This window comes from Lissotriton vulgaris, chromosome 1_1 (assembly GCF_964263255.1).
Source record: "Lissotriton vulgaris chromosome 1_1, aLisVul1.2, whole genome shotgun sequence".
Taxonomy (NCBI): Eukaryota; Metazoa; Chordata; class Amphibia; order Caudata; family Salamandridae; genus Lissotriton; species Lissotriton vulgaris.
In genome coordinates, this window is record NC_141685.1 from 467,193,847 (window position 1) to 467,216,949 (window position 23,103).

Consider the following 23,103-nt stretch of genomic DNA (forward strand, 5'->3'; position numbering starts at 1 on the left):
CTGGGCTATGACGCCAGCAGAAATTAATTTACAAAGGAAAAGCATCACCTGCACTGGCCGTCCCTTTCCCCCTGCTGTCTGGGCACTTGGATGGAATTCACATCCAAGGCGCTGCTCCCCAGATAAATGGTGAACAGGGCCATGGATCTTTCTATTTTGCATCCAAGGGCACCAGGGAAGAAGCAGAGGAGGCCCAGGCAAGGAGAATCCAGGAGCCATTTGACCCCCACCTATCTACTCTGAGACCTTCGAGGGGCTGGATGCCAGGACACAGTGCTGCTGATCAGCCAGCCTCCACAGTATAGTATCAGAGGAGCAGGCAGCAGTTTTTTATTTATGTAAGTTCCAGTAACTTTAATGCATTTTTCAGCACAGCATTACCTACTGCCTGCATGTCTAGGTTACTTTGAATGTTGTTCTTGACTTACATACATAGAAACGTCAAAGAGGACAGTCCCCTTCAAATATGCAAATGTAGTGTAAGTTTGTAGTGTTCATTTTTTTTTTTGCGGTGGTAGTGGGTTATTTTAGAGTTCAGGGTGGGTGTGGGTTTTAGGGTGCCAGTGAGTAATTTTATGGTTCAGGGTGGGTTACGGATTGGGGTGCCAGGGGGTAATTTTAGTGTTCTGAGCGGGTATGGGTTTTGGGGTTCCAGGGGGCAATTTTAGGGTTCAGGGTGAGTATGGGTTTTGGGGTGCCAGGGGACATTTTAGGGTTCAGCGTGGTTATGTGTTTTGGTGTGCCAGGGGTAATTTTAGGGTTCAGGGCAGGTGTGGGTTTTGGGGTGTCAGGGGGCAATTTTAGGGTTCAGGGTGGGTATGGGTTATGGGGTGCCAGGGTGGAATTTATGGTTCAGGGTGGGTATGGGTTATGGGGTGCCGGGGGGGATTTATGGTTCAGCATGGGTATGGGTTTTGGGGTGCCAGGGGTAATTTTAAGGTTTAGGGTAGGTGTGGGTTTTGGGGTGCCATGGGATTAATTTTAGGGTTTAGGGCAGGTGTGGGTTTTGGGATGTCAGGGGGCTATTTTAAGGTTCAGGGTGGGTATGGGTTATGGGGTGCCAGGGAACATTTTAGGGTTCAGCGTGGGTATGTGTTTTGGTGTGCCAGGGGTAATTTTAGGGTTCAGGGCAGGTGTGGGTTTTGGGGTGTCAGGGGGCAATTTTAGGGTTGGTATGGGTTATGGGATGCCGGGGGGAATTTATGGTTCAGCATGGGTATGGGTTTTGAGGTGCCAGGGGTAATTTTAAGGTTCAGGGTGGGTGTGGGTTTTGGGGTGCCATCGGATTAATTTTAGGGTTCAGCGTGGGTATGCGTTTTATAGTGCCAGGGGTAATTTTAGGGTTTAGGGCAGGTGTGGGTTTTGGGATGTCAGGGGGCTATTTTAAGGTTCAGGGTGGGTATGGGTTATGGGGTGCTAGAGGGGAATGTATGGTTCAGCATGGGTATGGGTTTTGGGGTGCCTGGGGTAATTTTAAGGTTCAGGGTGGGTATGGGTTTTGGGGGACAAGGGGGTAATTTATGGTTCAGCATGGGTATGGTTTCTGGGGTGCTAATTTTAGGGTTCAGGGCTGGTATGAGTTTTAGGGTGTGAGGGGGTTAATTTTAGGGTTCAGCGTGGGTATGTGTTTTGGTGTGCCTGGGGTAATTTTAAGATTCAGGGTGAGTATGGGGTTTGGGGGGCAAGGGTGTAATTTTAGGGATCACTGCGGGTATGGGTTTTGGGGTGCCAGGGGTAATTTTAGGGTTCAGGGTGGGTATGGGTTTTGGGGTGCCAGGGGTAATTTTAGGGTTCAGGGCGGGTATGGGTTTTGGGGCTCCAGGGGGGTGATTTTAGGGTTCAGGGTGGTAATGGATTTTGGGGTGCCAGGGGGTAATTTTAGGGTGTGGGGTGGGTATGGGGTTTGGGGTGCCGGAGGGATAATTTTAGGAATCAGGATGGGTATGGGTTTTGGGGTGCCAGGGGTAATTTTAGGGTTCAGGGCAGGTATGGGTTTTAGGGTATGAGGGGGTTAATTTTAGGGTTCAGCGTGGGTATGTGTTTTGGTGTGCCAGGGGTAATTTTAAGATTCAGGGTGAGTATGGGTTTTGGGGGGCAAGGGTGTAATTTTAGGGATCACTGCGGGTATGGGTTTTGTGGTGCCAGGGGTAATTTTAGGGTTCAGGGTGGGTATGGGTTTTGGGGGCCAAGGGTGTAATTTTAGGGATCACTGCGGGTATGGGTTTTGGGGTGCCAGGGGTAATTTTAGGGTTCAGGGCGGGTATGGGTTTTGGGACTCCAGGGGGGTGATTTTAGGGTTCAGTGTGGTAATGCGTTTAGGGGTCCCAGGGGGTAATTTTAGGGTGTGGGGTGGGTAAGGGTTTTGGGGTGCCTAGGGGGGGTAATTTTAGGGATCAAGATGTGTATGGGTTTTGGGGTGCCAGGTGTAATTTTAGGGTTTAGGGCGGGTATGGGTTTTAGGGTGTGAGGGGGTTAATTTTAAGGTTCAGCGTGGGTATGTGTTTTGGTGTGCTAGTGGTGATTTTAAGATTCAGGGTGAGTATGGGTTTTGGGGGGCAAGGGTGTAATTTTAGGGATCACTGCGGGCATGGGTTTTGGGGTGCCAGGGGTAATTTTAGGGTTCAGGGTGGGTATGGGTTTTGGGGTGCCAGGGATAATTTTAGGGTTCAGGGTGGGTATGGGTTTTGGGGTGTCAGGGGGGTAATTTCAGAGTTCAGGGTGGTAATGGGTTTTAGGGTGCCAGGAGCAATTTTGGGGTTCAGTGTGGGTATGGGTTTTGGGTTACCTTTAGGGTTCAGGGTAGGTATGGGCTTTGGGGTGCCAGGGGGGCAATTTTAGGGTTGGTATGAGTTGAAGGGTTGTAGGGTTTTAAGGAAATGTGGGTGGGTGTGTATATATATATATATATATATATATATATATGTATATATATATATATATATATATATATATATATATATATATACAGGGATATATAAACCTATATACATATATATATGTAGCGTTTATACTGTAACATAGTTATATTTTAAAACAAAACTTTCACCACGCATATGCTTTTGTTGTAAAGGCATATGCGTGGTAAGAGTTTGCATTGTAATGGTATTGTGTTGTAACAGCACTTGAGTTGTTGAGTTATTACAACCGCGTTGCAAAGACATGCATTGTGATGGCATGTGTTGTACTGTCATACATTTGGGCGATGCTGAGCACTTATCCATGCATGTAGCAGGTTACACCTAGTGGGTGTGTAGTTGGAAGAGTGTTGTCTTTATTTAAGCCTCTGTGAAAAGCATCTCCATGTAGTTGATGATGAATACCAAGGTGCAGTTATTGAGCCATGGGAATCCGTGCTTAGTCGTGTGATTGATGAGGAAGTGTGCAAGATAGGAGACCATTTGTATAATATATTTTATGCTGGCAGCTCTCATTAGCTCTGCAGGTCCCTTTATAATGCTGGTGGTTTATTTCTTGTGTTCTGGATCCTGGCTACTGCTTATGATGGGGGGAAGCAGTAGATGGTTCAATCTGATCTTATGGATCCGCAAGAGTTAGCAGAACTTATATATGTCATAGTCTGGTAACTTCTTATCTAGTACTACAGACCTGCACATTACGTAATAATCTAAAATTAAATTTAGTTCCGAATTACCTTTCTAAAAATAATAGTTGCACGATTATAGACTCAAATTGCTTGCCCAGTTTGTGATTCATTTTTCAGCCCATAATAGATGTAGACACCTCTCAGTAACTTTAATTTTGGGTGCCAAGAAGTTTCCGCTAGCAGGTGCTCTTCGGTTTCAATGAGTTTCAGATTATTGATGAGGCCCAACACACACACTTTTTTTAAGCACGTCCAAAGTATGTTGATTGGCTCTTCGAATGTGAGATTTTCCTGCAGGGAATGCAGTGTATCAAAAATGCATGTCAAGCAGAGCATAATATCCACATTTGGTAAACACACTTTTCAATGAACTCTGTAACCTGCTGGTACATCGGTTAGGTGTGTGTTATACTATCTGCTATCCTTTCATCCATCAATCCAACCATCCATCCTTTCTGATTTCAATTTACTCTGCCAACCTTACACCGACCCTTTTAGCCACCATCTCAGATATCTATTTACTCTACCATCCCTTCACCAACGCATCCATCCTCTCACATTTAGATTTACTATACTTTCACCCTTGTATCCATCCATTCTGATTTCCTTTTACGCTGCCATAATTTTACTCATTTAATTGGGATTTACCTAACTTACACAAAGGCCACTTTTTGTGGTTTTGCGTGGTTTAGTAACTCCAGAGTAATGAGAGGCAGAGTATTGAGCTGCCTTGAGTTACCTTGCGTTGGGAAGTTGTTCCATGGGTGGAGCTAAGGCATTCCCACACATCTGTCTATGGATTTTGACACAATCCCACAGTTACTTCGGCCAGTACACCTGGGAATGCTTCCAAATGGTGCGCCTCCCAGGCCTAGGCGTTACGAGGAGAATTATCTTTATTTATCCTTGTTGCTTCCTTTTTCCATGTGAGCTGCATTCAGGTATCCCTTCCTTCACAGAAAAATTCTTGCTCATAACGCAGGCACCGTTGCACCATGATGTCTGCATTGGCACTATGCAGCACCAGTTGAGGGAGACAGCAGAAATGTGTCATATTTTTGTAAATATGGCACATTTCTGCTCTCTGCCTTTGATGCAACACAGCACAACATGTTCCCTTGCCAAGTTGTGGTGCATGAAAGCTTAGTAAATCTGGGCCTAAATATTTGTGAGGCCTGTTCTTTCTGTAGGGAAGCGTACATTGAAAGCATAGAGGGCAGAAGTCTTTGCGCCAACCATTAGAAACTGTAATCTTATAATTATGTATCCAGGTGGTTTTGCATAATTGTTTGGGGCTGATTTGCATTGGACATTTTCAGATTATAAGAAATTCCAGCCATTTCATTGAAGTTTTAGACATGTGGTAAGTGTGTGGTATCATAATGGTACAGAAAATCAGGCTACTTCTAGCTTGCTTCTTTAAAGAGTTTTAGGATAATTTAGAGAGGTACTGGGTGTTTAACTTGTATTTCTTGGCTTTTTAATGTTTGTTTATTGTACAAAATTACAGTATTCTTTCCCCCGTAGTTTTGTAATAATTAAGTAAGTGACCTGAGGGCCTTTTTTATATTTCACTAGAGATCGCTATCCGCATACAGCAGGATGCTGAACACCAGAGGCTTTGGACCACAAAATGTTAAGCGGCGAAAGATAGAGGATTTTTTCACTCGTCGGCCAGCCGCTCAAGACCCTTTGACAGCATGTTCTAATTCAGGTGAAGAACCTGCCCTGCCAGCTTCCGGCTACACTCCTGAAGAACATTCAGCATTTCTTCATTCTGAGTCTCCTGCATATACAACCACTGGTATGCCAGCTACTAGTAGTCCATGTTTGGAAAAGTCAAAGAGTTCATCCATCTTAGATATAGGAGTATATATAGATGTCTCAAGACTCAGCACAGTTTCATCATCAATCCCAGATGATTTACGCTACCAACTTTTGCACTCTTCCTGGACGCCAGAGACATCATACAACTTTCCAGTTGTTCAAGAGGGAAATCAAGCACGTCGCTTTCAACATGAATGGTTGAAAACCTATCACCCATGGCTTGCCTACAGTGCTAAACTTGAGGGGGCCTTATGCAAGATGTGTATACTCTTTGCCCGTAAAGAAGTTGGAAGAGGTTCTCATCAAGCTGTGGAGAAATTAGTGCTTCGGCCCATAACAAAATGGAAACATGCTCAAAGTGATTTTCGTTTCCATGCTTCTTCCTTGTATCACAACGAGAGTATGACAGCGGCAGCTGACTTCTCATCTGTTTTTGAAGGAAAGTCTGTTGCTGTTACAACTATGATCGAGAGCAACTGGAAGAAAACTATTTTGGAAAACAGAAAACGACTTGTGCCAATAGTGGAATCAGTACTCCATTGTGCAAAACAAGGTATAGCTCTTCGAGGACACAGAGACAGTGGACAACCTATTACTTCAAAGGAACCCGAAGAGAATGATGGCAATTTCCGTGCTGCTCTGCGCCTACGACTTCAAGCTGGTGATGAAGTTCTGGCATGGCATCTGGCAAAGTGTCCCTCTAATGCAACTTATACAAGTTGGAAGATTCAGAATGAGATCATCTCTGTTTGCAACATTCTAATGAGAAATAGAGTGGTGGAGCGCGCAAACGATGCAAGATTTTTTGCCATTTTAGCAGATGGAACAACTGACAGTGCCACTATCGAGCAACTTGTTCTAGTAATTCGTTTTATAGAAGGTACATCTGTGTATGAAGAATTCCTTGGCTTCGAAGAGCTTCAGGATGGAACAGGGGTTGAAATTGGAAAGAAAATTCTCACTTCCTTAGAAACATATGGCCTGAATTTAGATCGTATACGTGGGCAAGCATACAATGGTTGTGCTGCAATGAAAAGTTCTGTTAAAGGTGCACAGGCGCTAGTTTTAGAGCGTGTGCCAAAGGCATTTTATGTACATTGTGGAAGTCATTCACTGAATCTTGTGATTGGACATTCATGTGAAATACGTCAAATCCGTAATTGTCTTTCAACACTTAAAGAAGTGTCTAATTTTGTAAGAGGCTCTGCGAAAAGGATGGCTGTCCTAAAGGCGAAATTTGCTACTTTGCCAGATACAAAAATGAAACTGTTAAGTGGTTTATGTGAGACACGGTGGGTTGAAAGGAATGCATTGGTTGTTGATATGTACCCAGCTGTGGTTGACTCTTTGCTTGAGATCTCGGATTGGCAAGATCACAATGCCTCTTCCAAGGCTGTATTTACAACAAGGGGTGGTGAGGGACAGAGTCTCTGAATTAAGCAGAAAGCTCTCACCCAGTCAAGAGATCAGGGCTAGATCCAACACCGTTTTTTAGCTCACTGCACCATCCCAGTTTCAGAACCTGGCTGTATGCAAATTAGTCTGTTCCTGTCCCAGTGCATGATGGGAACAGGGCAAACCAAACTACAAAAGCCAATTCTTACACTGGGAAGGAAACAAGCTCCCGGGGACCGGTTTCTGGCATTACAGCCGTCTTCGGCCCGGTTTGCTTGAATCCTGATGGTGCAATGAGCAAGGGTCTCACATCTGAGAATACCCTTCCACGCTTAGGGTGGACAAAAATATTTACAACAAGGGGTGGTGAGGGACAGAGTCTCTGAATTAAGCAGAAAGCTCTCACCCAGTCAAGAGATCAGGGCTAGATCCAACACCGTTTTTTAGCTCACTGCACCATCCCAGTTTCAGAACCTGGCTGTATGCAAATTAGTCTGTTCCTGTCCCAGTGCATGATGGGAACAGGGCAAACCAAACTACAAAAGCCAATTCTTACACTGGGAAGGAAACAAGCTCCCGGGGACCGGTTTCTGGCATTACAGCCGTCTTCGGCCCGGTTTGCTTGAATCCTGATGGTGCAATGAGCAAGGGTCTCACATCTGAGAATACCCTTCCACGCTTAGGGTGGACAAAAATATTTACAACAAGGGGTGGTGAGGGACAGAGTCTCTGAATTAAGCAGAAAGCTCTCACCCAGTCAAGAGATCAGGGCTAGATCCAACACCGTTTTTTAGCTCACTGCACCATCCCAGTTTCAGAACCTGGCTGTATGCAAATTAGTCTGTTCCTGTCCCAGTGCATGATGGGAACAGGGCAAACCAAACTACAAAAGCCAATTCTTACACTGGGAAGGAAACAAGCTCCCGGGGACCGGTTTCTGGCATTACAGCCGTCTTCGGCCCGGTTTGCTTGAATCCTGATGGTGCAATGAGCAAGGGTCTCACATCTGAGAATACCCTTCCACGCTTAGGGTGGACAAAAATATTTACAACAAGGGGTGGTGAGGGACAGAGTCTCTGAATTAAGCAGAAAGCTCTCACCCAGTCAAGAGATCAGGGCTAGATCCAACACCGTTTTTTAGCTCACTGCACCATCCCAGTTTCAGAACCTGGCTGTATGCAAATTAGTCTGTTCCTGTCCCAGTGCATGATGGGAACAGGGCAAACCAAACTACAAAAGCCAATTCTTACACTGGGAAGGAAACAAGCTCCCGGGGACCGGTTTCTGGCATTACAGCCGTCTTCGGCCCGGTTTGCTTGAATCCTGATGGTGCAATGAGCAAGGGTCTCACATCTGAGAATACCCTTCCACGCTTAGGGTGGACAAAAATATTTACAACAAGGGGTGGTGAGGGACAGAGTCTCTGAATTAAGCAGAAAGCTCTCACCCAGTCAAGAGATCAGGGCTAGATCCAACACCGTTTTTTAGCTCACTGCACCATCCCAGTTTCAGAACCTGGCTGTATGCAAATTAGTCTGTTCCTGTCCCAGTGCATGATGGGAACAGGGCAAACCAAACTACAAAAGCCAATTCTTACACTGGGAAGGAAACAAGCTCCCGGGGACCGGTTTCTGGCATTACAGCCGTCTTCGGCCCGGTTTGCTTGAATCCTGATGGTGCAATGAGCAAGGGTGAGCAATTTCTAGCAGCTGTTCAGTCCCATAACTTCATTGTTGCATTACACATCCTGGCACGATTTTCTGGGCTACTGCTTCCTGTCTCAGCTGCACTCCAAAATCCTAATACAGATCTGTTGGAGTGCATAGGACAGATTGAAACAGTCAAGCAGGTGATTCAAGAAAGCAGAGACAAAGCTGAAGAAGCATTTAATGAGATTTTCGTTAAAGCCCAAACCACAGCAGGGGAACCTCTGACAATGCCACGCCTTACTGGCAGGCAGACACAACGGGCCAATTACAAGACTAGTGATCCTGAAGCTTACTTTAGGATTTCAATATTTTTACCATTTATAGACAATTTATTGTATGAATTGTCAGAAAGATTCAGCCAGCATGTGAAAAAGGCCTGTACAATGCAGTAGCTGGTGCCAAGATTTGTCACCCAAGAGTCTTTTAAAAATTTGAAGGATGCTCTTGACATATATGAGGACGATTTACCTGGTACACGCGAGGATCTTAAAAATGAATATGACATGTGGGTAATGACATGGCTGAAGGTACCTATTGAAGAAAGGCCAGGGAATATAATGGATACCTTAACTCATGTTCACATTGACTTCTATCCCAACATATACTGCCTGCTAAAATTATTTGCCACTTTGCCAGTGACAACCGCATCCCCAGAAAGGTGCTTCAGTTGTCTTCGCAGACTGAAAACCTATCTTCGGTCAACAATGGGGCAAGAACGACTCTCTGGACTTGCAATGATAAACATTTCACGTGCACATTGTCCTCCTATAGAAGCAATTGTTAATGAACTGGCGAAAAAGGGTCGTCGTCTTGAAATGGCATTGTGAAAATTGGTTATAATGTGTTCCTAAAGTGCTTTGTAGTAAAATATATTAAATTGGCCTTTTAATTCAGTACATTCTGTTCCTTTTTCATAAGACAATAGCATATAAATGCATCAAATTAACAAAAATGTGTGCTTTAATTGTTGTCCAGTTTCAAATGCAGAATTCACCACATTTTTTTCTCGGCTTGACCTGAGCATTAAACAATCCTGATTATCTGCCATTTTAGCTCCGCCCCATTGATTAACATTAGCCACGCCCCTTCATCTGCCATGTTAGCCCCCCCCAAAATTAAGACCTAGTTGCGCCCCTGTCCCCCACCGTGGTTCTTGCATGCCACAACTCTCCGGAGGCCCGGAGCTCCCACAGCTCTGCTGTCACTCCTCTCCGGTGGTCCTGCCTGATATGCTCTTTATCTGGTGCCTGCAGCTCAGTCCCTGCCACCCTGTTTAGGCAGAACGTCTGTACCGCTAATCCAATCAGGCGCTGCTCTCTTTGCAGCCTTGCTGGAATGCCGCTCGCGCCGCGTCAAGGCTCTCAGCTGTCTCTGTCCCCTTTCCGCAGCACCTCTGCACTTGGGCCGTTCCCCAGCAGGGTATCACCGCCGCAGGCCTCTCAGCTCTTCCTGCTCTCAGCGGCTGCTGGGAACCCCAGGAGCCCCCTCGGTCAACACTCCGAAGGAGCTCAGTTGCGCAAGGGATCCCCCGGGCCTACCTTCACCTCCACTGCTGTGCTGCCATCTTGGTCACTTCAGTGCAGCAGTAAAGAGAATAAAATCATGTGCTCCTCTCCTCCTGAGTCAACGCTTCCGTGGCAGTTTTTTCCAGTAAGAAACGGACCTCTGCCTCCATCAAAAAAAAAAAAGTCACTAGTAGTCTCCAAAATGTAAATGCCATGGAACATTCCACTCCACCTTTCATCCTTCAGAGACCGATAACATCACCCAGATTATTATAGTATAACTTTGCTTAGGCTTGGTGTTCTTGTGGGTGGGGGAAGTGGGAACAGGTGCGCTGTGTTCTAAAATGATGTGAATCAGCTGACTTTCAGAGACATTAACAGATGTGGACTGAACAGAACCGTGGGCTCCTTGCCAGCGCTGAGGTGCACCTCGCCCATCCTGCACTTATGGAGGGAGAAGGGGATGCAAGCATGCGGTGTCTGCACATAGGTATTTTAGGGTGGCAGCTTCTGCTGAAAAATTGGAATTATCTAAGATTCAAAAAGCAAAAGTTACCAAATTTCCTAACTGCACTAAGCGGTGCTCACTGACAAAAGGTGCAGCGCCACCATGATGGATGCAGCCAACAATGCATGTCTGTGTTAAGGACTTTAAAATAGCCCGTCTCTTTATCGCTTGCAGGTCTCCATAAGAACGTCTTGTCTTGTCTGTCTTCCTTCCTATCTTAGTCTGCCACCCCCAACTTTCCCAGGTCGCGAAACTTCACAGAATCTCACAGAGATTCTACGTAACTGTGCAGAATCCCACAGAGTAAGATGCAGCGAGATTTGCCTTCCCCTAAATGCACGCCCTTCTAGTTAAACCTGACTGCTCGTTGCCACTCTACCAGGACTGAGTTAAAGATTTATGGTTGGGAACCCAAGGACCATCTTTGGTATATTGTGAGAGCATTGAATGGTGAAGCCTAAACAGCATTAACACATAAAACTCCAGCTTCCTACACATCACAATGCACAGAATTGATGACAGCAAAGGTAATGGAGAGAGGAACAAGTTACTTACCTTCGGTAACGCTTTTTCTGGTAGATACTATATCTGCCTGTGGATTCCTCACCTTGTGAATATCCCCCTTGCGTCAGCAACGTTCGGAAATTTTCTTCGTAGCACGCCGTCGTGGGCGACGTCACAGGAGCACGGCATCGCGCGCGACTCCGTCTGACGTCACCGACTCCATATTAGGCCCACGCCGGCGTGATGACGTCAGTTCCGCCCTTTTTTCCGTGCCTTCGAGGCACACGGACGGACCAACGATAGCAAATATGCAAATATACAATGTACACAGTACAAATAGAACCAAATCAATACAACAGTATTATAATCATATATACAAAAAGACCAGGTATAGCAGAGTAGACAAACGGGGAGGCGGGTGGGTCAGTGAGGAATCCACAGGCAGATATAGTATCTACCAGAAAAAGCGTTACCGAAGGTAAGTAACTTGTTCTTCTGATAGATACATCTGCCGTGTGGATTCCTCACCTTGTGAATAGATTCCCACAGCAGTCCCCACTCCCGGAGGAGGGTGTCCACTCTGCTACACCAGGAAGTCTTGGAGGACAGAACGCGCGAAGTGGCCATCCCTCCTCACCTCGGTATCTAAGCAGTAATGCTTCGCGAAAGTGTGGAGGGAGGCCCAAGTCGCGGCCCTGCAAATATCCTCAACAGGCACACCCCTAGACAAAGCAGATGTTGCAGACTTTGCTCTAGTTGAATGAGCTCTAATACCCTCAGGAGGGTCCTTACCCGCAAGGGAGTAGCAGATCTTGATGCACAGGATTATCCATCTGGAAAGAGTGCGCTTGTGCACCGCTCTGCCCTTCTTGCAGCCAGCAAAGCCAACAAACAGCTGGTCGTTCATCCGGAAGTCCTTAGTCCTGTCCAGATAGAAGGACACCGCCCGCTTAGGGTCCAGGCGATGCAGTCTCTCTTCCTCCTTAGACGGGTGAGGGGGAGGATAGAAGGTAGGAAGGGTAATGGACTGCCCAAGATGGAAAGGAGTCACCACCTTAGGCAGAAAAGCAGCCCTGGTCCTAAGAACCATCCTTTCTGCATGAATGGTCAGGAACGGGGGTTTGGAACTTAGAGCTTGAAGCTCACTTACCCTCCTTGCCGAGGTGATTGCAACGAGGAAAATAGTTTTAAAAGAGAGAAGCCTCAATGGACACCTGTGCAAGGGTTCGAAGGGAGAACCCATTAAAAAGGTCAGCACAAGATTCAAATCCCACTGAGGAATAATAAAAGGGGTAGGAGGAAACATATTCACAAGACCCCTCAAGAATCTCACAACCACCGGAGACTTAAAGAGAGAAGGCTGATCCGGCAAACATAGAAACGCCGATAAGGCCGAAAGATAGCCCTTGACCGTGGACACAGCCAAACCTTGCCGCGCCAGATAAAGGGCAAACTGTAAAATATTAGACAAATGAGCCCTCAAAGGGTCAATATCCCTCTCCCTGCACCAAGAAACAAATTTTGTCCACCTATAGGAGTAAATGGACTTAGTGGTGTCACGCCTGGCAGAGAGAATGACATCCACCACCTCGTGTGGGAGAGAAAAAGAACTCAAGTTGCCCCGTTCAATCTCCAGGCATGAAGGTGTAATGTCTGGAGGTGGGGGTGTAGAACCTGCCCCTCCAACTGAGAGAGGAGGTCTGCCCTGTGAGGGAGACGGAGCGGCTGGTGAGAGGATAGGTGGAGTAGGTCCGAATACCACACCCTTCTCTGCCAATCCGGGGCGACCAAAATGACTTGGGCCCGGTCTTGACGAATCTTCCTCAGAACCCGAGGAATCAAAGGTATGGGGGGAAACGCGTAAAGGAGTCGACCTTCCCAACTCAACTGAAACGCGTCCCCCAATGCTCCTTGCATCGGATACTGGAGTCTGCAGAATGAAGGGCAGTGAGCATTCTCGCGAGTGGCGAAAAGATCCACCCGAGGAGTCCCCCACATCCGAAAGATGTTGCGAACAACCTCCGGGTGAAGCCTCCACTCGTGGTCGGCAGAAAACTGCCGACTGAGACTGTCCGCACGCACGTTCAGAACCCCGGCCAGATGATTTGCCACCAGACAATCTGATGGTCCTGAACCCAGGACCAGAGACGCAGAGCCTCTCTGCAGAGACACTGCGACCCTACTCCTCCCTGCTTGTTGATGTACCACATCGCAGTCGTGTTGTCCGTTAGGACCTGGACCGAACGACCGCGAAGGGAAGGGAGGAAGGCCTTGAGCGCCAAACGTATCGCCCTCAATTCCAGAAGGTTGATGTGAAACAACCTTTCTTCCGGAGACCAAAGACCCTTGACCTCCAGGTCTCCCAGATGAGCACCCCACCCGAGAGTGGATGCATCCGATATCACTGTGGCCACTGATGGAGGTAGCTGAAAAGGCTTTCCCTGTGACAGATTGCCTTCCACGCCCCACCAGGACAGGTCCGCTGCAGTTTCTCTGGAGATCCTCACAGACTCCCTGAGATCTCCGTTGTGCTGATACCACTGCCTGCGGAGGCACCACTGGAGCGCCCTCATGTGCCAGCGTGCATGACTGACCAACAGAATGCAAGAAGCCATCAGACCGAGCAGACGAAGGACCTTCAGGACTGGAACGACCGCTCCAGGGTAAAACAAAGGAATCATTTCCTGTATGTCGCGAATCCTTTGAGGTGGAGGGAATGCACGACATACAGAAGTGTCCAGTACTGCACCTATGAACAGGTTGCGCTGGGAGGGCACCAGGTGAGATTTGGGTACGTTTATCGAAAAACCCAACCTGTGTAACAACTGAGTTGTCTCCTGCAGATGATGGAGCACCATCTCCGGCGACTCCGCTTTGATCAGCCAGTCGTCTAGATAAGGGAATACAGGAATCCCTGACCTCCTGAGATGCGCCGCCACCACTGCCATCACCTTGGTGAAAACTCGAGGCGCAGTAGTAAGTCCAAACGGGAGGACCGCAAAATGATAGTGCTGCGATCCCACCGTAAAACGGAGATACTTCCTGTGCGACTTCAGGATTGGGATGTGAAAATACGCATCCTGCAAGTCGATCGACACCATCCAGTCTTCTTCCATCAGCGCCAGAAGAACCTGAGCAAGGGTGAGCATTTTGAACTTCTCCTGTTTGAGATAGAGGTTCAAAACCCTGAGATCCAGGATAGGCCGAAGCCTGCCATCTTTCTTGGGAATCAAGAAATACCGGGAGTAGCACCCTTGACCCCTCTCCTGCTCTGGAACCACCTCTATCGCTCCCTTTCGAAACAGAGCCAGGACTTCCTCCTGCAGGAGAAGCAGGTGGTCCTCCGAGCAATAACCTTGGCAAGGAGGGTAATTGGGAGGGAACTCCTGAAAAGGAAGTGCATACCCATTCTCTACGAGATTGAGAACCCAAAGATCTGATGTAACCGATTCCCAATCTCGTAGAAAGTGAGTAAGCCGACCCCCTACTGGCCCTACATGATCCAGAATGGTGGATCTAGGGCTGCTTTGCTGATGCGGGTGGGGGTTGGGCATTATTGGAGGAAGTGGAGGAAGAGGAGACTTGACGTCCACGACCACGACCCCTCTGTCTACCTCTATAGGACTTATATAGAGGGTTCTGCTGCTGCTGCTGTTGTTGGCCCTGCTTGAAGGGACGAAAAGAAGATTTTCCAAAACCCTTGAATTTTCTGGCTGCAGACCCTCTCATCTGCAGACCCAACGATCTCGCAGTGGCACGGCTGTCTTTAAACCTTTCCAAGGCCACATCTGCCTTTTTACCAAAAAGGCCAGATCCTTCAAAGGGTAAGTCCAACAAAGTGGATTGTACATCCGCTGAGAAATCAGATGATTTTAACCATGCGGCTCTCCTAGTTGCAATGGATGAGCCCATAATTCTGGCAACTGAATCCACAGTGTCCATGCCGCTTTGGATGACCATGCGGGCCGCAGCCTGAGTGTCAGAGATGACTTCATTAAAGTTTTTTCTATCCTCCTCAGGAAGTTTTGGTGACAACTGCTTCACTGAGTCCATCAGCGCGTGCACATATCTACCTAGAAGGCAAGTGGCATTTGACGACTTTAGAGCCATGCTCCCAGAAGAGAAAGTCTTCTTCGCAGCCTGATCCACTTTTTTTGACTCTTTGTCAGCAGGCACTTGAGGGAAGGAGCCTGCCGCCCTATTAGAACAAGCCGCCTGAACCACAAGACTTTCCGGAGACGGATGCGTAGAAAGAAATGCAGGGTCATCAGGAGCCACCCTATAGCGCCTTGAAATAACCCTTGAAACTGCAGGAGCAGACAACGGCCTCTTCCAAATTTCCTTAATTGGATCTGACAAGGCATCAGTAAACGGCAAAGTTGGCTCCACAATTGAGGATGGAGAATGCAGGACTTCCGTGAGAATGTTGGGCTTGTACTCCACCGTGGGCAGCTTTAAGTTAAGAAGCTCAGCAGCCTTCCTAATAACCACATGATAAGGAGCCACGTCCCTTGATGGTGCATCAGAAGTCGAAGGCAGACCCCACTCGGGAGAGAGTTCCAGACCACTAGCATCCCGAAGCTCTTCGAAGTCATCACCATGATCAGGAAGCTCACCTTCCTCCACATCTGAACTCTCATCATCCTTTTGCTCGAGAAGACGCTGAGCTCTTCGCCTCGACCACTCCATTCGAATCGAAGTCGACGGATCCGGTAACGACTCCGACGGAGCCGGTTCCGACGTCGCTCGAGGAACCGAAGCAGGAGGACGAGAGTCAAGAACAGGTGTGGCACCTCGATCTCGACTGCGAGGTCGATCCGGAGTCGGCGAAGCCGCATGCGGAGTCGAGGACCTCGGTGGAGCCGTACCGAGCCAAGGTGAAACAGGCGCCGGCATGAAAGGCATAAATGGAGCAGGGGCATACGACTGAGGAATACCCAGGTTGTACGATAACGGACCCATGGGGCCACCAGGCGCTCCAGCGGGGTACATCGCCCTAGAATAAACTCCAAACATCGCATTGAGAAAATGCGAGGGATCCTGTCCAGGTCCAGGGAAGGAAGGGTACGGACCTACCGGATGTTGCAATGGAGGCCGACCCGACACATCCTCACCCTGACCTTCTGGATTCACAGGAGTCTCCGCCGAAGCCGGTTCTTGAACCACCTCCTCTTCTTCATGCTCCGAGGAAACCGGCTCCGGGTCCGGCTCCGGCTCCGGCGCCGGAGAACCCACTCTTGACATAGCAGGTGAAGGAGAGACAAAGTCCTTACGGTGTTTGTGAGACTTTCTCTTCGAGTCAGAGGAATCCTTCCCCGAATGATGTCTCGAACTGTGCTTCCTCCTCTTAGGTTTTCTCCTCGAAGAGCTCGAAGCATGCCCGGAAGCCGACTTAGATCTAGACCTAGACCTTTCTCTGGACTTCGACTTCGCCTTGGACCTCGAATCGTCTCCAGACCTCGAACCAGCTCTGGACCTCGACGCCGATCTCGACCTCGACCGAGACCTTTGCTTCGACTTCGATCTCCGTGACGTAGATCTCGAAAGTCGCCCAGAGTCCTTTTTCACCTTCGCCAAGAGCAACTTTGCTTCACGCTCCCGAAGCGCCTTCGGATTCATCTTGAAACAGGACTCGCAGTTCTTGACGTCGTGGCCCGATCCAAGACCCCACAAACAATCCTTATGCGGGTCCGTGATAGACATCATGCGGGCACAAGACCTACATGGCTTAAAGCCTGTTTTCCTCGACGACATCTCCGGAGAAGAACAAAGTCGCAAGAGAGAAACAGTGACAAATAATAGTCAGAAAGATACTAGGTATCGCTGAAGATCCCGAAAACCGGTAGCGTCGGAGACGCGGAAAAAAGGGAACTGACGTCATCACGCCGGCGTGGGCCTAATATGGAGTCGGTGACGTCAGACGGAGTCGCGCGCGATGCCGTGCGCCTGTGACGTCGCCCACGACGGCGTGCTACGAAGAAAATTTCCGAACGTTGCTGACGCAAGGGGGATATTCACAAGGTGAGGAATCCACACGGCAGATGTATCTATCAGAAGGGGCAGAGCAGCAGCATGTTACAAGCACGCTTACATTGTTCATTATTGTGCATGTAAAAAGCTGCATTATAAAATAAATGCATATGTGAATTATGAGCTAGGTGTGCGTGTAAATACACTATAACAAGTGCCCTGACATGTTTTTTTCAAAAAAAATTATTTAAACTCTTTAAAGATTACTTCACAAAAATTATTTCTTGAAAAATAGCACTTTGAAAATATAGTGCACCTAAATTCTTGTTCAGGTGATATTTCAAGTAAGCATTTGTTGATCATGCAAAATGAGTTATTTTTAGTGGGTGAAGTCTTTTTTTACACGATTCTTCCCTCACCATCGGCGCACATTCACTAAATAGACCCTGCCTGATGCGGAATACAAAGCTTCTCATCCATTCCGAATGATGTACTCTGTAAGAGGCAGAATCATGTATTCAATAACCAATAACGTTATAGTGAGACTGAAATACTCTACGAGCTAATCCAAGGTGTGATTGGCATTGCTTTTGGAGGGTAACCAAACACAGCAATTGTTAAATAGGGATAATCCAGAGCCTATTCTCGGTTATTAATAGCAAATGGTAAATATAATCAATACACATCCTGTTTAACGTTTATCTCTTCCCATCAGTTCAATTCAGCTGCTCTTTTGGGTTTAACACCTTGCCCTGTGCAGGCAATACTCAAGTCCTCAGCTCTGTCCCAGATGAACCTAACTAGGTGTTATCCTGCTTCCAAGCCTGTATGAGTGCAGTTACCTGCTGAACACAGAGCAACTGTGTTGGATGTTAGCTTGGGATGCAATATGAAGGGTGATGTGGAATGCTGGAAGGAATCGGGGATGGGCGGTTGGAAATAGGGCTACTGGAAGGTGAGTTACTGGTGGTCGCATCTGCAGAACTAATCTGTAGATTAAACAACCACTCAACTTTAAGTACGTTGGAAGTGTGTCCTGTTTTCAAACGGCCTCAAACTTAACAGAGACATATTTTTTTAGGCGGACAAATCTCAGAATTTTACTACTTCCTGGTGGCTTACCGACTACGGCGCTCCATCGCGGCTCGCCTCCTCAGCTAAAGATTTGGACATCAATAATAGCATCAAACTCACTCTTGGGAAACAAATCAATCAGGTATCCAGAACATGCTGCCTGCTCCTCAAAAGGCTGAGAACGATTGGCCCATTTTTGTCACTTGACACGCGTAAAACTATAATGCGTTCATTAATTACCTCTGAACTAGATTAAACGGTGTTTACCTGGGGATCCCAGACTGTCTTCCCCTCCATCTACAATCATGCAAAATTCAGTCGCTAGACTGATTGTAGGACCTTCTCCTGTCACCAAAGAGCCATCTGATCTTAAATCCGTGAAGAAAATCCATCATGAAGCAAGCGCTCAATATTTAGTCCCTGTCCATGGTCCAAAAGCGATCAACATCAGGTCCAATTTACTGTATGCATATGTTTACTCCATACTTTCCTTCTCAGCCTCCTTGGTCTGCCTCAGACAAGCGATTCATCATCCCTTGCATATTCAAACCCCGGCTCGGGGGGGCACTCTTTTTCTGACCTGGCCTCCAAACTCTGGAACAACCTGCCTCTCTTACACAAATCACCATCTGCCCATCAAAGTTCACAAAAGACCTTAAAACTCGCCTTTTGATTTTTCTTCTCACGTTTCTTGCAAACTCCTTTCCTCTCCCCTTTTTTTACTCCCTCTCATACAGCACCAGGACGCTCTTCGATATTTGTTGCGCTACATAACAGAACATACCATGAGGTCTTGGAGACAACTAGAGCTACTGGGACAGACCAGTCAAGGAATTCGGGGACAAAGATGGTAATTAACATGTATGTAGAGAAGGATTCATCTACTCTTAATGAAATGGACAACAAGCAGTGACTGGAGTGGTTACAGAGGGGAAAGAGTGCCAAAGTACTGGGACGAAAGATAAAGTGGTATTGCTTTAATGCCAAATGTTCTGTCTGAGGTAGGCACATCATACCATAAATGGTGCTAGTGAGATACATCACACTGGTTTGTTAGTCTTTTAATTATTTGAGAAGGATGAGAGTCTAATGAAGTAAAGAACAACTTTACATTTCTGCATGTTCTAGGCAAAAAGCATACATTTTCTAAATTAATTGTATTTTAGGCACCTTCAATCCAGTGTAAAAATTAGAATTGAAACCTACTTGCTGTCCATTACTGGGATAGAGTTATTGTGCTGCACGTTGTAGATTGCCACTGTGCCGTTGTACATCCCAACTGCTAGGAGGTTTGGATTAGATGTAGAGAAGTCCAATGCTGTAACGCCAGCTTCACAATGAAAAATTCGTTCTGGCCACTGAAATGGTGCAAATACAGAATTTTATGAACAGCTTTAAGTCATGAGTTTCATTTTATCAATCATTTCAATTTTTTCTACTACTGCGATTGCTGGCTGTTAGAACTAGGGAGCCTTGCTTCTAGTCAGGGTTAGGGGATACACACTTTAGATAACTCCGTGTTCACCTCCTTGGTAGCTTGGCACGAGCAGACAGGCTTACCTCAAAGGCAATTTGTAAAGTATTGGTACTCACATCACACAGTAATACAGTGATAAAACCACAAATGGACGCCATACCAGTTTAGATAAATAAAGTATCTTTATCTAACTTAAACAAGACCAAAACAACAAAAATCCAACATACATGTAGTAGAATAGCACTTCAAAACTTTTTTTTTTTACCTTTTCTAATAAGGTTTTCAAACTTGATAGCACAATAGCGCTTGTTCGTTTGTGAATACACATTAATTTAGTCACTATGCAGGGTCTGGGAGACTTCTTTCATCACCCAACTTCAATTTCTTTTTTCTTCCCTTTTTTCACATTCACAGGATTTTTTTGAGTTCACTTTTTTTTAGTTAATATTTTGCGACACATTACTAATACCGATACTAATTTCCCCTATTACTGTATCCAAACTTGATTTCTTTGTTAACAGCCTTGAAAAAGTCGCATTAAGCGACAAAACACGTGTCGGCTGTTCGGCTTTATCATCTACGTGTCAACAATTTGTCAAACCGATCTACTTATGATCAAGACTGTGATATAAAGGATACCCTAGTTGTATAAGTCCTTGATAGTAAATATATAAAATAAATGTATATCTATGATTTGCAGTGCATTAAGGAATCACTCCAGTTATGACTTGCCGGTGCATAGAGTGACAACACATATTTATGCATGGCACACCAGGTCCCCATATTGCCAGTCAATGGCACAGTCAAATTCCCCTTCATGAGTGCATGTAAGACCTGAGTTGTGATTCAAGCACTAAACATGATGCGATACAAATGGCCACAACCAAGTGCCATGGATGAATGAACTTCATTTTTTGTGACATTACTCTGGCAACAATTCTTAGGTTGTATGTACTTTTCCAAACCAGGAATGAAGATACAAATACAGCAATCTTCAGGTGAGTAATATGTCATTAATCATGCATGAGTGTGTTACCTGTTATGTGTGATTGAGATAAATTCCAGTGTAGTATTCCGTGAAAGCCCTGGACCCAAGAGGCCTTTGTTTTAGAGGCTGAAACATGTTGACCATTTATCAGGGCATAGGATCATTATATCCTTGCTCTCTTTTAACAAACTTGTAATCATTCCAAACAATCACTAAGAAAGGGATACTTTGTTTGTTTGAAGTTTTTTTTATCATCTTTTTAAGATCTCAGCTAGAGAGAAATAATTAAAGTGCTCCCTGTAATATGGTCAAGCCCAATCTGTTTTTTAGGAACCAGGATAAGACCAGATGATGATGATGCAAAGCCACTACTAGGGTGAGTGAGCGTCAAAAACATGATTTTTTAAATATATATAGACACATATATATATATATATATATATATATATATATATAACCTCGTAACTTGCCTCGTCGCAGGGGGAGCACTCAGGAGCTGGTGCCATCAGCGAGATCAAGGCAGTATCCCGTTATTGCATTTCACACAAGTTCGAAGATTCGAAAAATGATGGCACTCCACTCGGGAAACTTTTCAACAGCGTTTTATTTCGCAGCTGCGATCACCTACGCGTTTTGAACGTTTCGTTCTTGATCACGGTAAATATTCAAACAGTGAGTCCCTTTTCACTTTCACATTATATACACATTCGACACGCAATGCATTGTGGGCAATGTAGTTAAATTAATGTCATTTAACTAAAACAGATTCAGCAACCAATTTTTAGGTCTCGGCTTCGAGACCTATTGTGACTGAGTTCACTCTCAACGGAGCCAGAGCGGTGAACGAGCGCCGATTGCATCTCGTGGACGCGCACGCCGAGCCTCCTGGAGCCGTGCACATCTCTTGCTCTTCACCCTTCCGTGAGTGCTTCACACTCACGGAAGCACACACTCACGCACGCTCGCACGCATGCACACACACACACACACACACACCCTCCCTCTCTGCCCACTCCCTCTCTGCCGCCCCCCCTCGACCCCCACTCACCGGGCTCTTTCCCTCGCAGCGGGTCAGTCATGGCAGCAGGCAGACTCGGTGTCTTCTCCAGGGATCTTCAGATGATGTGCACGCCCACGCTGCGTCTCCTGCGCGCCCACCACGCTGTTTCGCGCCTGTTGATCCTCAGCTTGTTGCTTACAGCCAGTGGGTTGAACTTGAATATACTCGACTAAATATCCTTATATAACTAAAAAGTGAGCATCATCTTCATCTCACGTTTGTAAAGGTAACCATGAACACCAATTGTGTTAAAATATATTGAATACGATAGATCACCTTCCACTCGCCCATACATATACTTTAAATTCCTTATTCATATTATTAGAACAAAGCAACGCAGAAGATAATTTATTGTTGTCTGTGGGTGGGGAGATGGGGTTAGCACTCTCTGCCCTCTTTTCCTATCATTGACTCTTTGGCGCCTATAGGAAAAACCCAAGCTGCTTATACTGTAGAGGAATTCTGCATAAGGATTATTATAGTGTGAGTGCAGATTGCGCACAGTTCAGAGTGCGCAGAGTGCAGAGTGTGAGTGCAGAGTGTGAAGTAGTGAGTGCAGAGTGAGTAGCAGTGAGTGCAGAGTGAGTGAGCAGAGTGTGAGTGCAGAGTGTGAAGTAGTGAGTGCAGAGTGAGTGTGCAGAGTGTGAATGCAGCGTGCAGAGTTGAGTGCAGAGTGTGAGTGCAGAGTGTAAGTGTGAGTGCAGAGTAGTGAGTGCAGAGTAGTGAGTGTAGAGTGTGAGTAGTGAGTGCAGAGTGTGAGTAGTGAGTGCAGAGTAGTGAGTGCAGAGTGTGAGTAGTGAGTGCAGAGTGTGAGTAGTGAGTGCAGAGTGTGAGTGCAGAGTGTGAGTAGTGAGTGCAGAGTAGTGAGTGCAGAGTAGTGAGTGCAGAGTAGTGAGTGCAGAGTAGTGAGTGCAGAGTAGTGAGTGCAGAGTAGTGAGTGCAGAGTAGTGAGTGCAGAGTAGTAAGTGCAGAGTAGTGAGTAGTGAGTGCAGAGTAGTGAATAGTGAGTAGTGAGTGCAGAGTAGTGAGTAGTGAGTAGTGAGTGCAGAGTAGTGAGTAGTGAGTGCAGAGTAGTGAGTGCAGAGTAGTGAGTAGTGAGTGCAGAGTAGTGAGTGCAGAGTAGTGAGTAGTGAGTGCAGAGTAGTGAGTAGTGAGTGCAGAGTAGTGAGTGCAGAGTAGTAAGTAGTGAGTGCAGAGTAGTGAGTAGTGAGTGCAGAGTAGTGAGTGCAGAGTAGTGAGTGCAGAGTAGTGAGTGCAGAGTAGTGAGTGCAGAGTAGTGAGTAGTGAGTGCAGAGTAGTGAGTAGTGAGTGCAGAGTAGTGAGTAGTGAGTGCAGAGTAGTGAGTGCAGAGTAGTGAGTAGTGAGCGCAGAGTAGTGAGTAGTGAGTGCAGAGTAGTGAGTAGTGAGTGCAGAGTAGTGAGTGCAGAGTGTGAGTAGTGAGTGCAGAGTGTGAGTAGTGAGTGCAGAGTGTGAGTGCAGAGT

At 46.5% G+C, this 23,103-nt stretch overlaps 1 protein-coding gene across 1 annotated transcript in view; it reads right to left on the minus strand.

Moving 5' to 3' along the window:
- DNAI4 (dynein axonemal intermediate chain 4) overlaps window positions 1-23,103 on the minus strand; it is a 641,148-nt gene that overhangs the window by 210,385 nt on the left and 407,660 nt on the right. Inside the window, exon 11 of the mRNA XM_086953805.1 lies at window positions 19,303-19,454. Within this exon, the coding sequence (XP_086809931.1) occupies window positions 19,303-19,454 (152 nt within the window). The remainder of the gene's footprint in view (window positions 1-19,302; window positions 19,455-23,103) is intronic.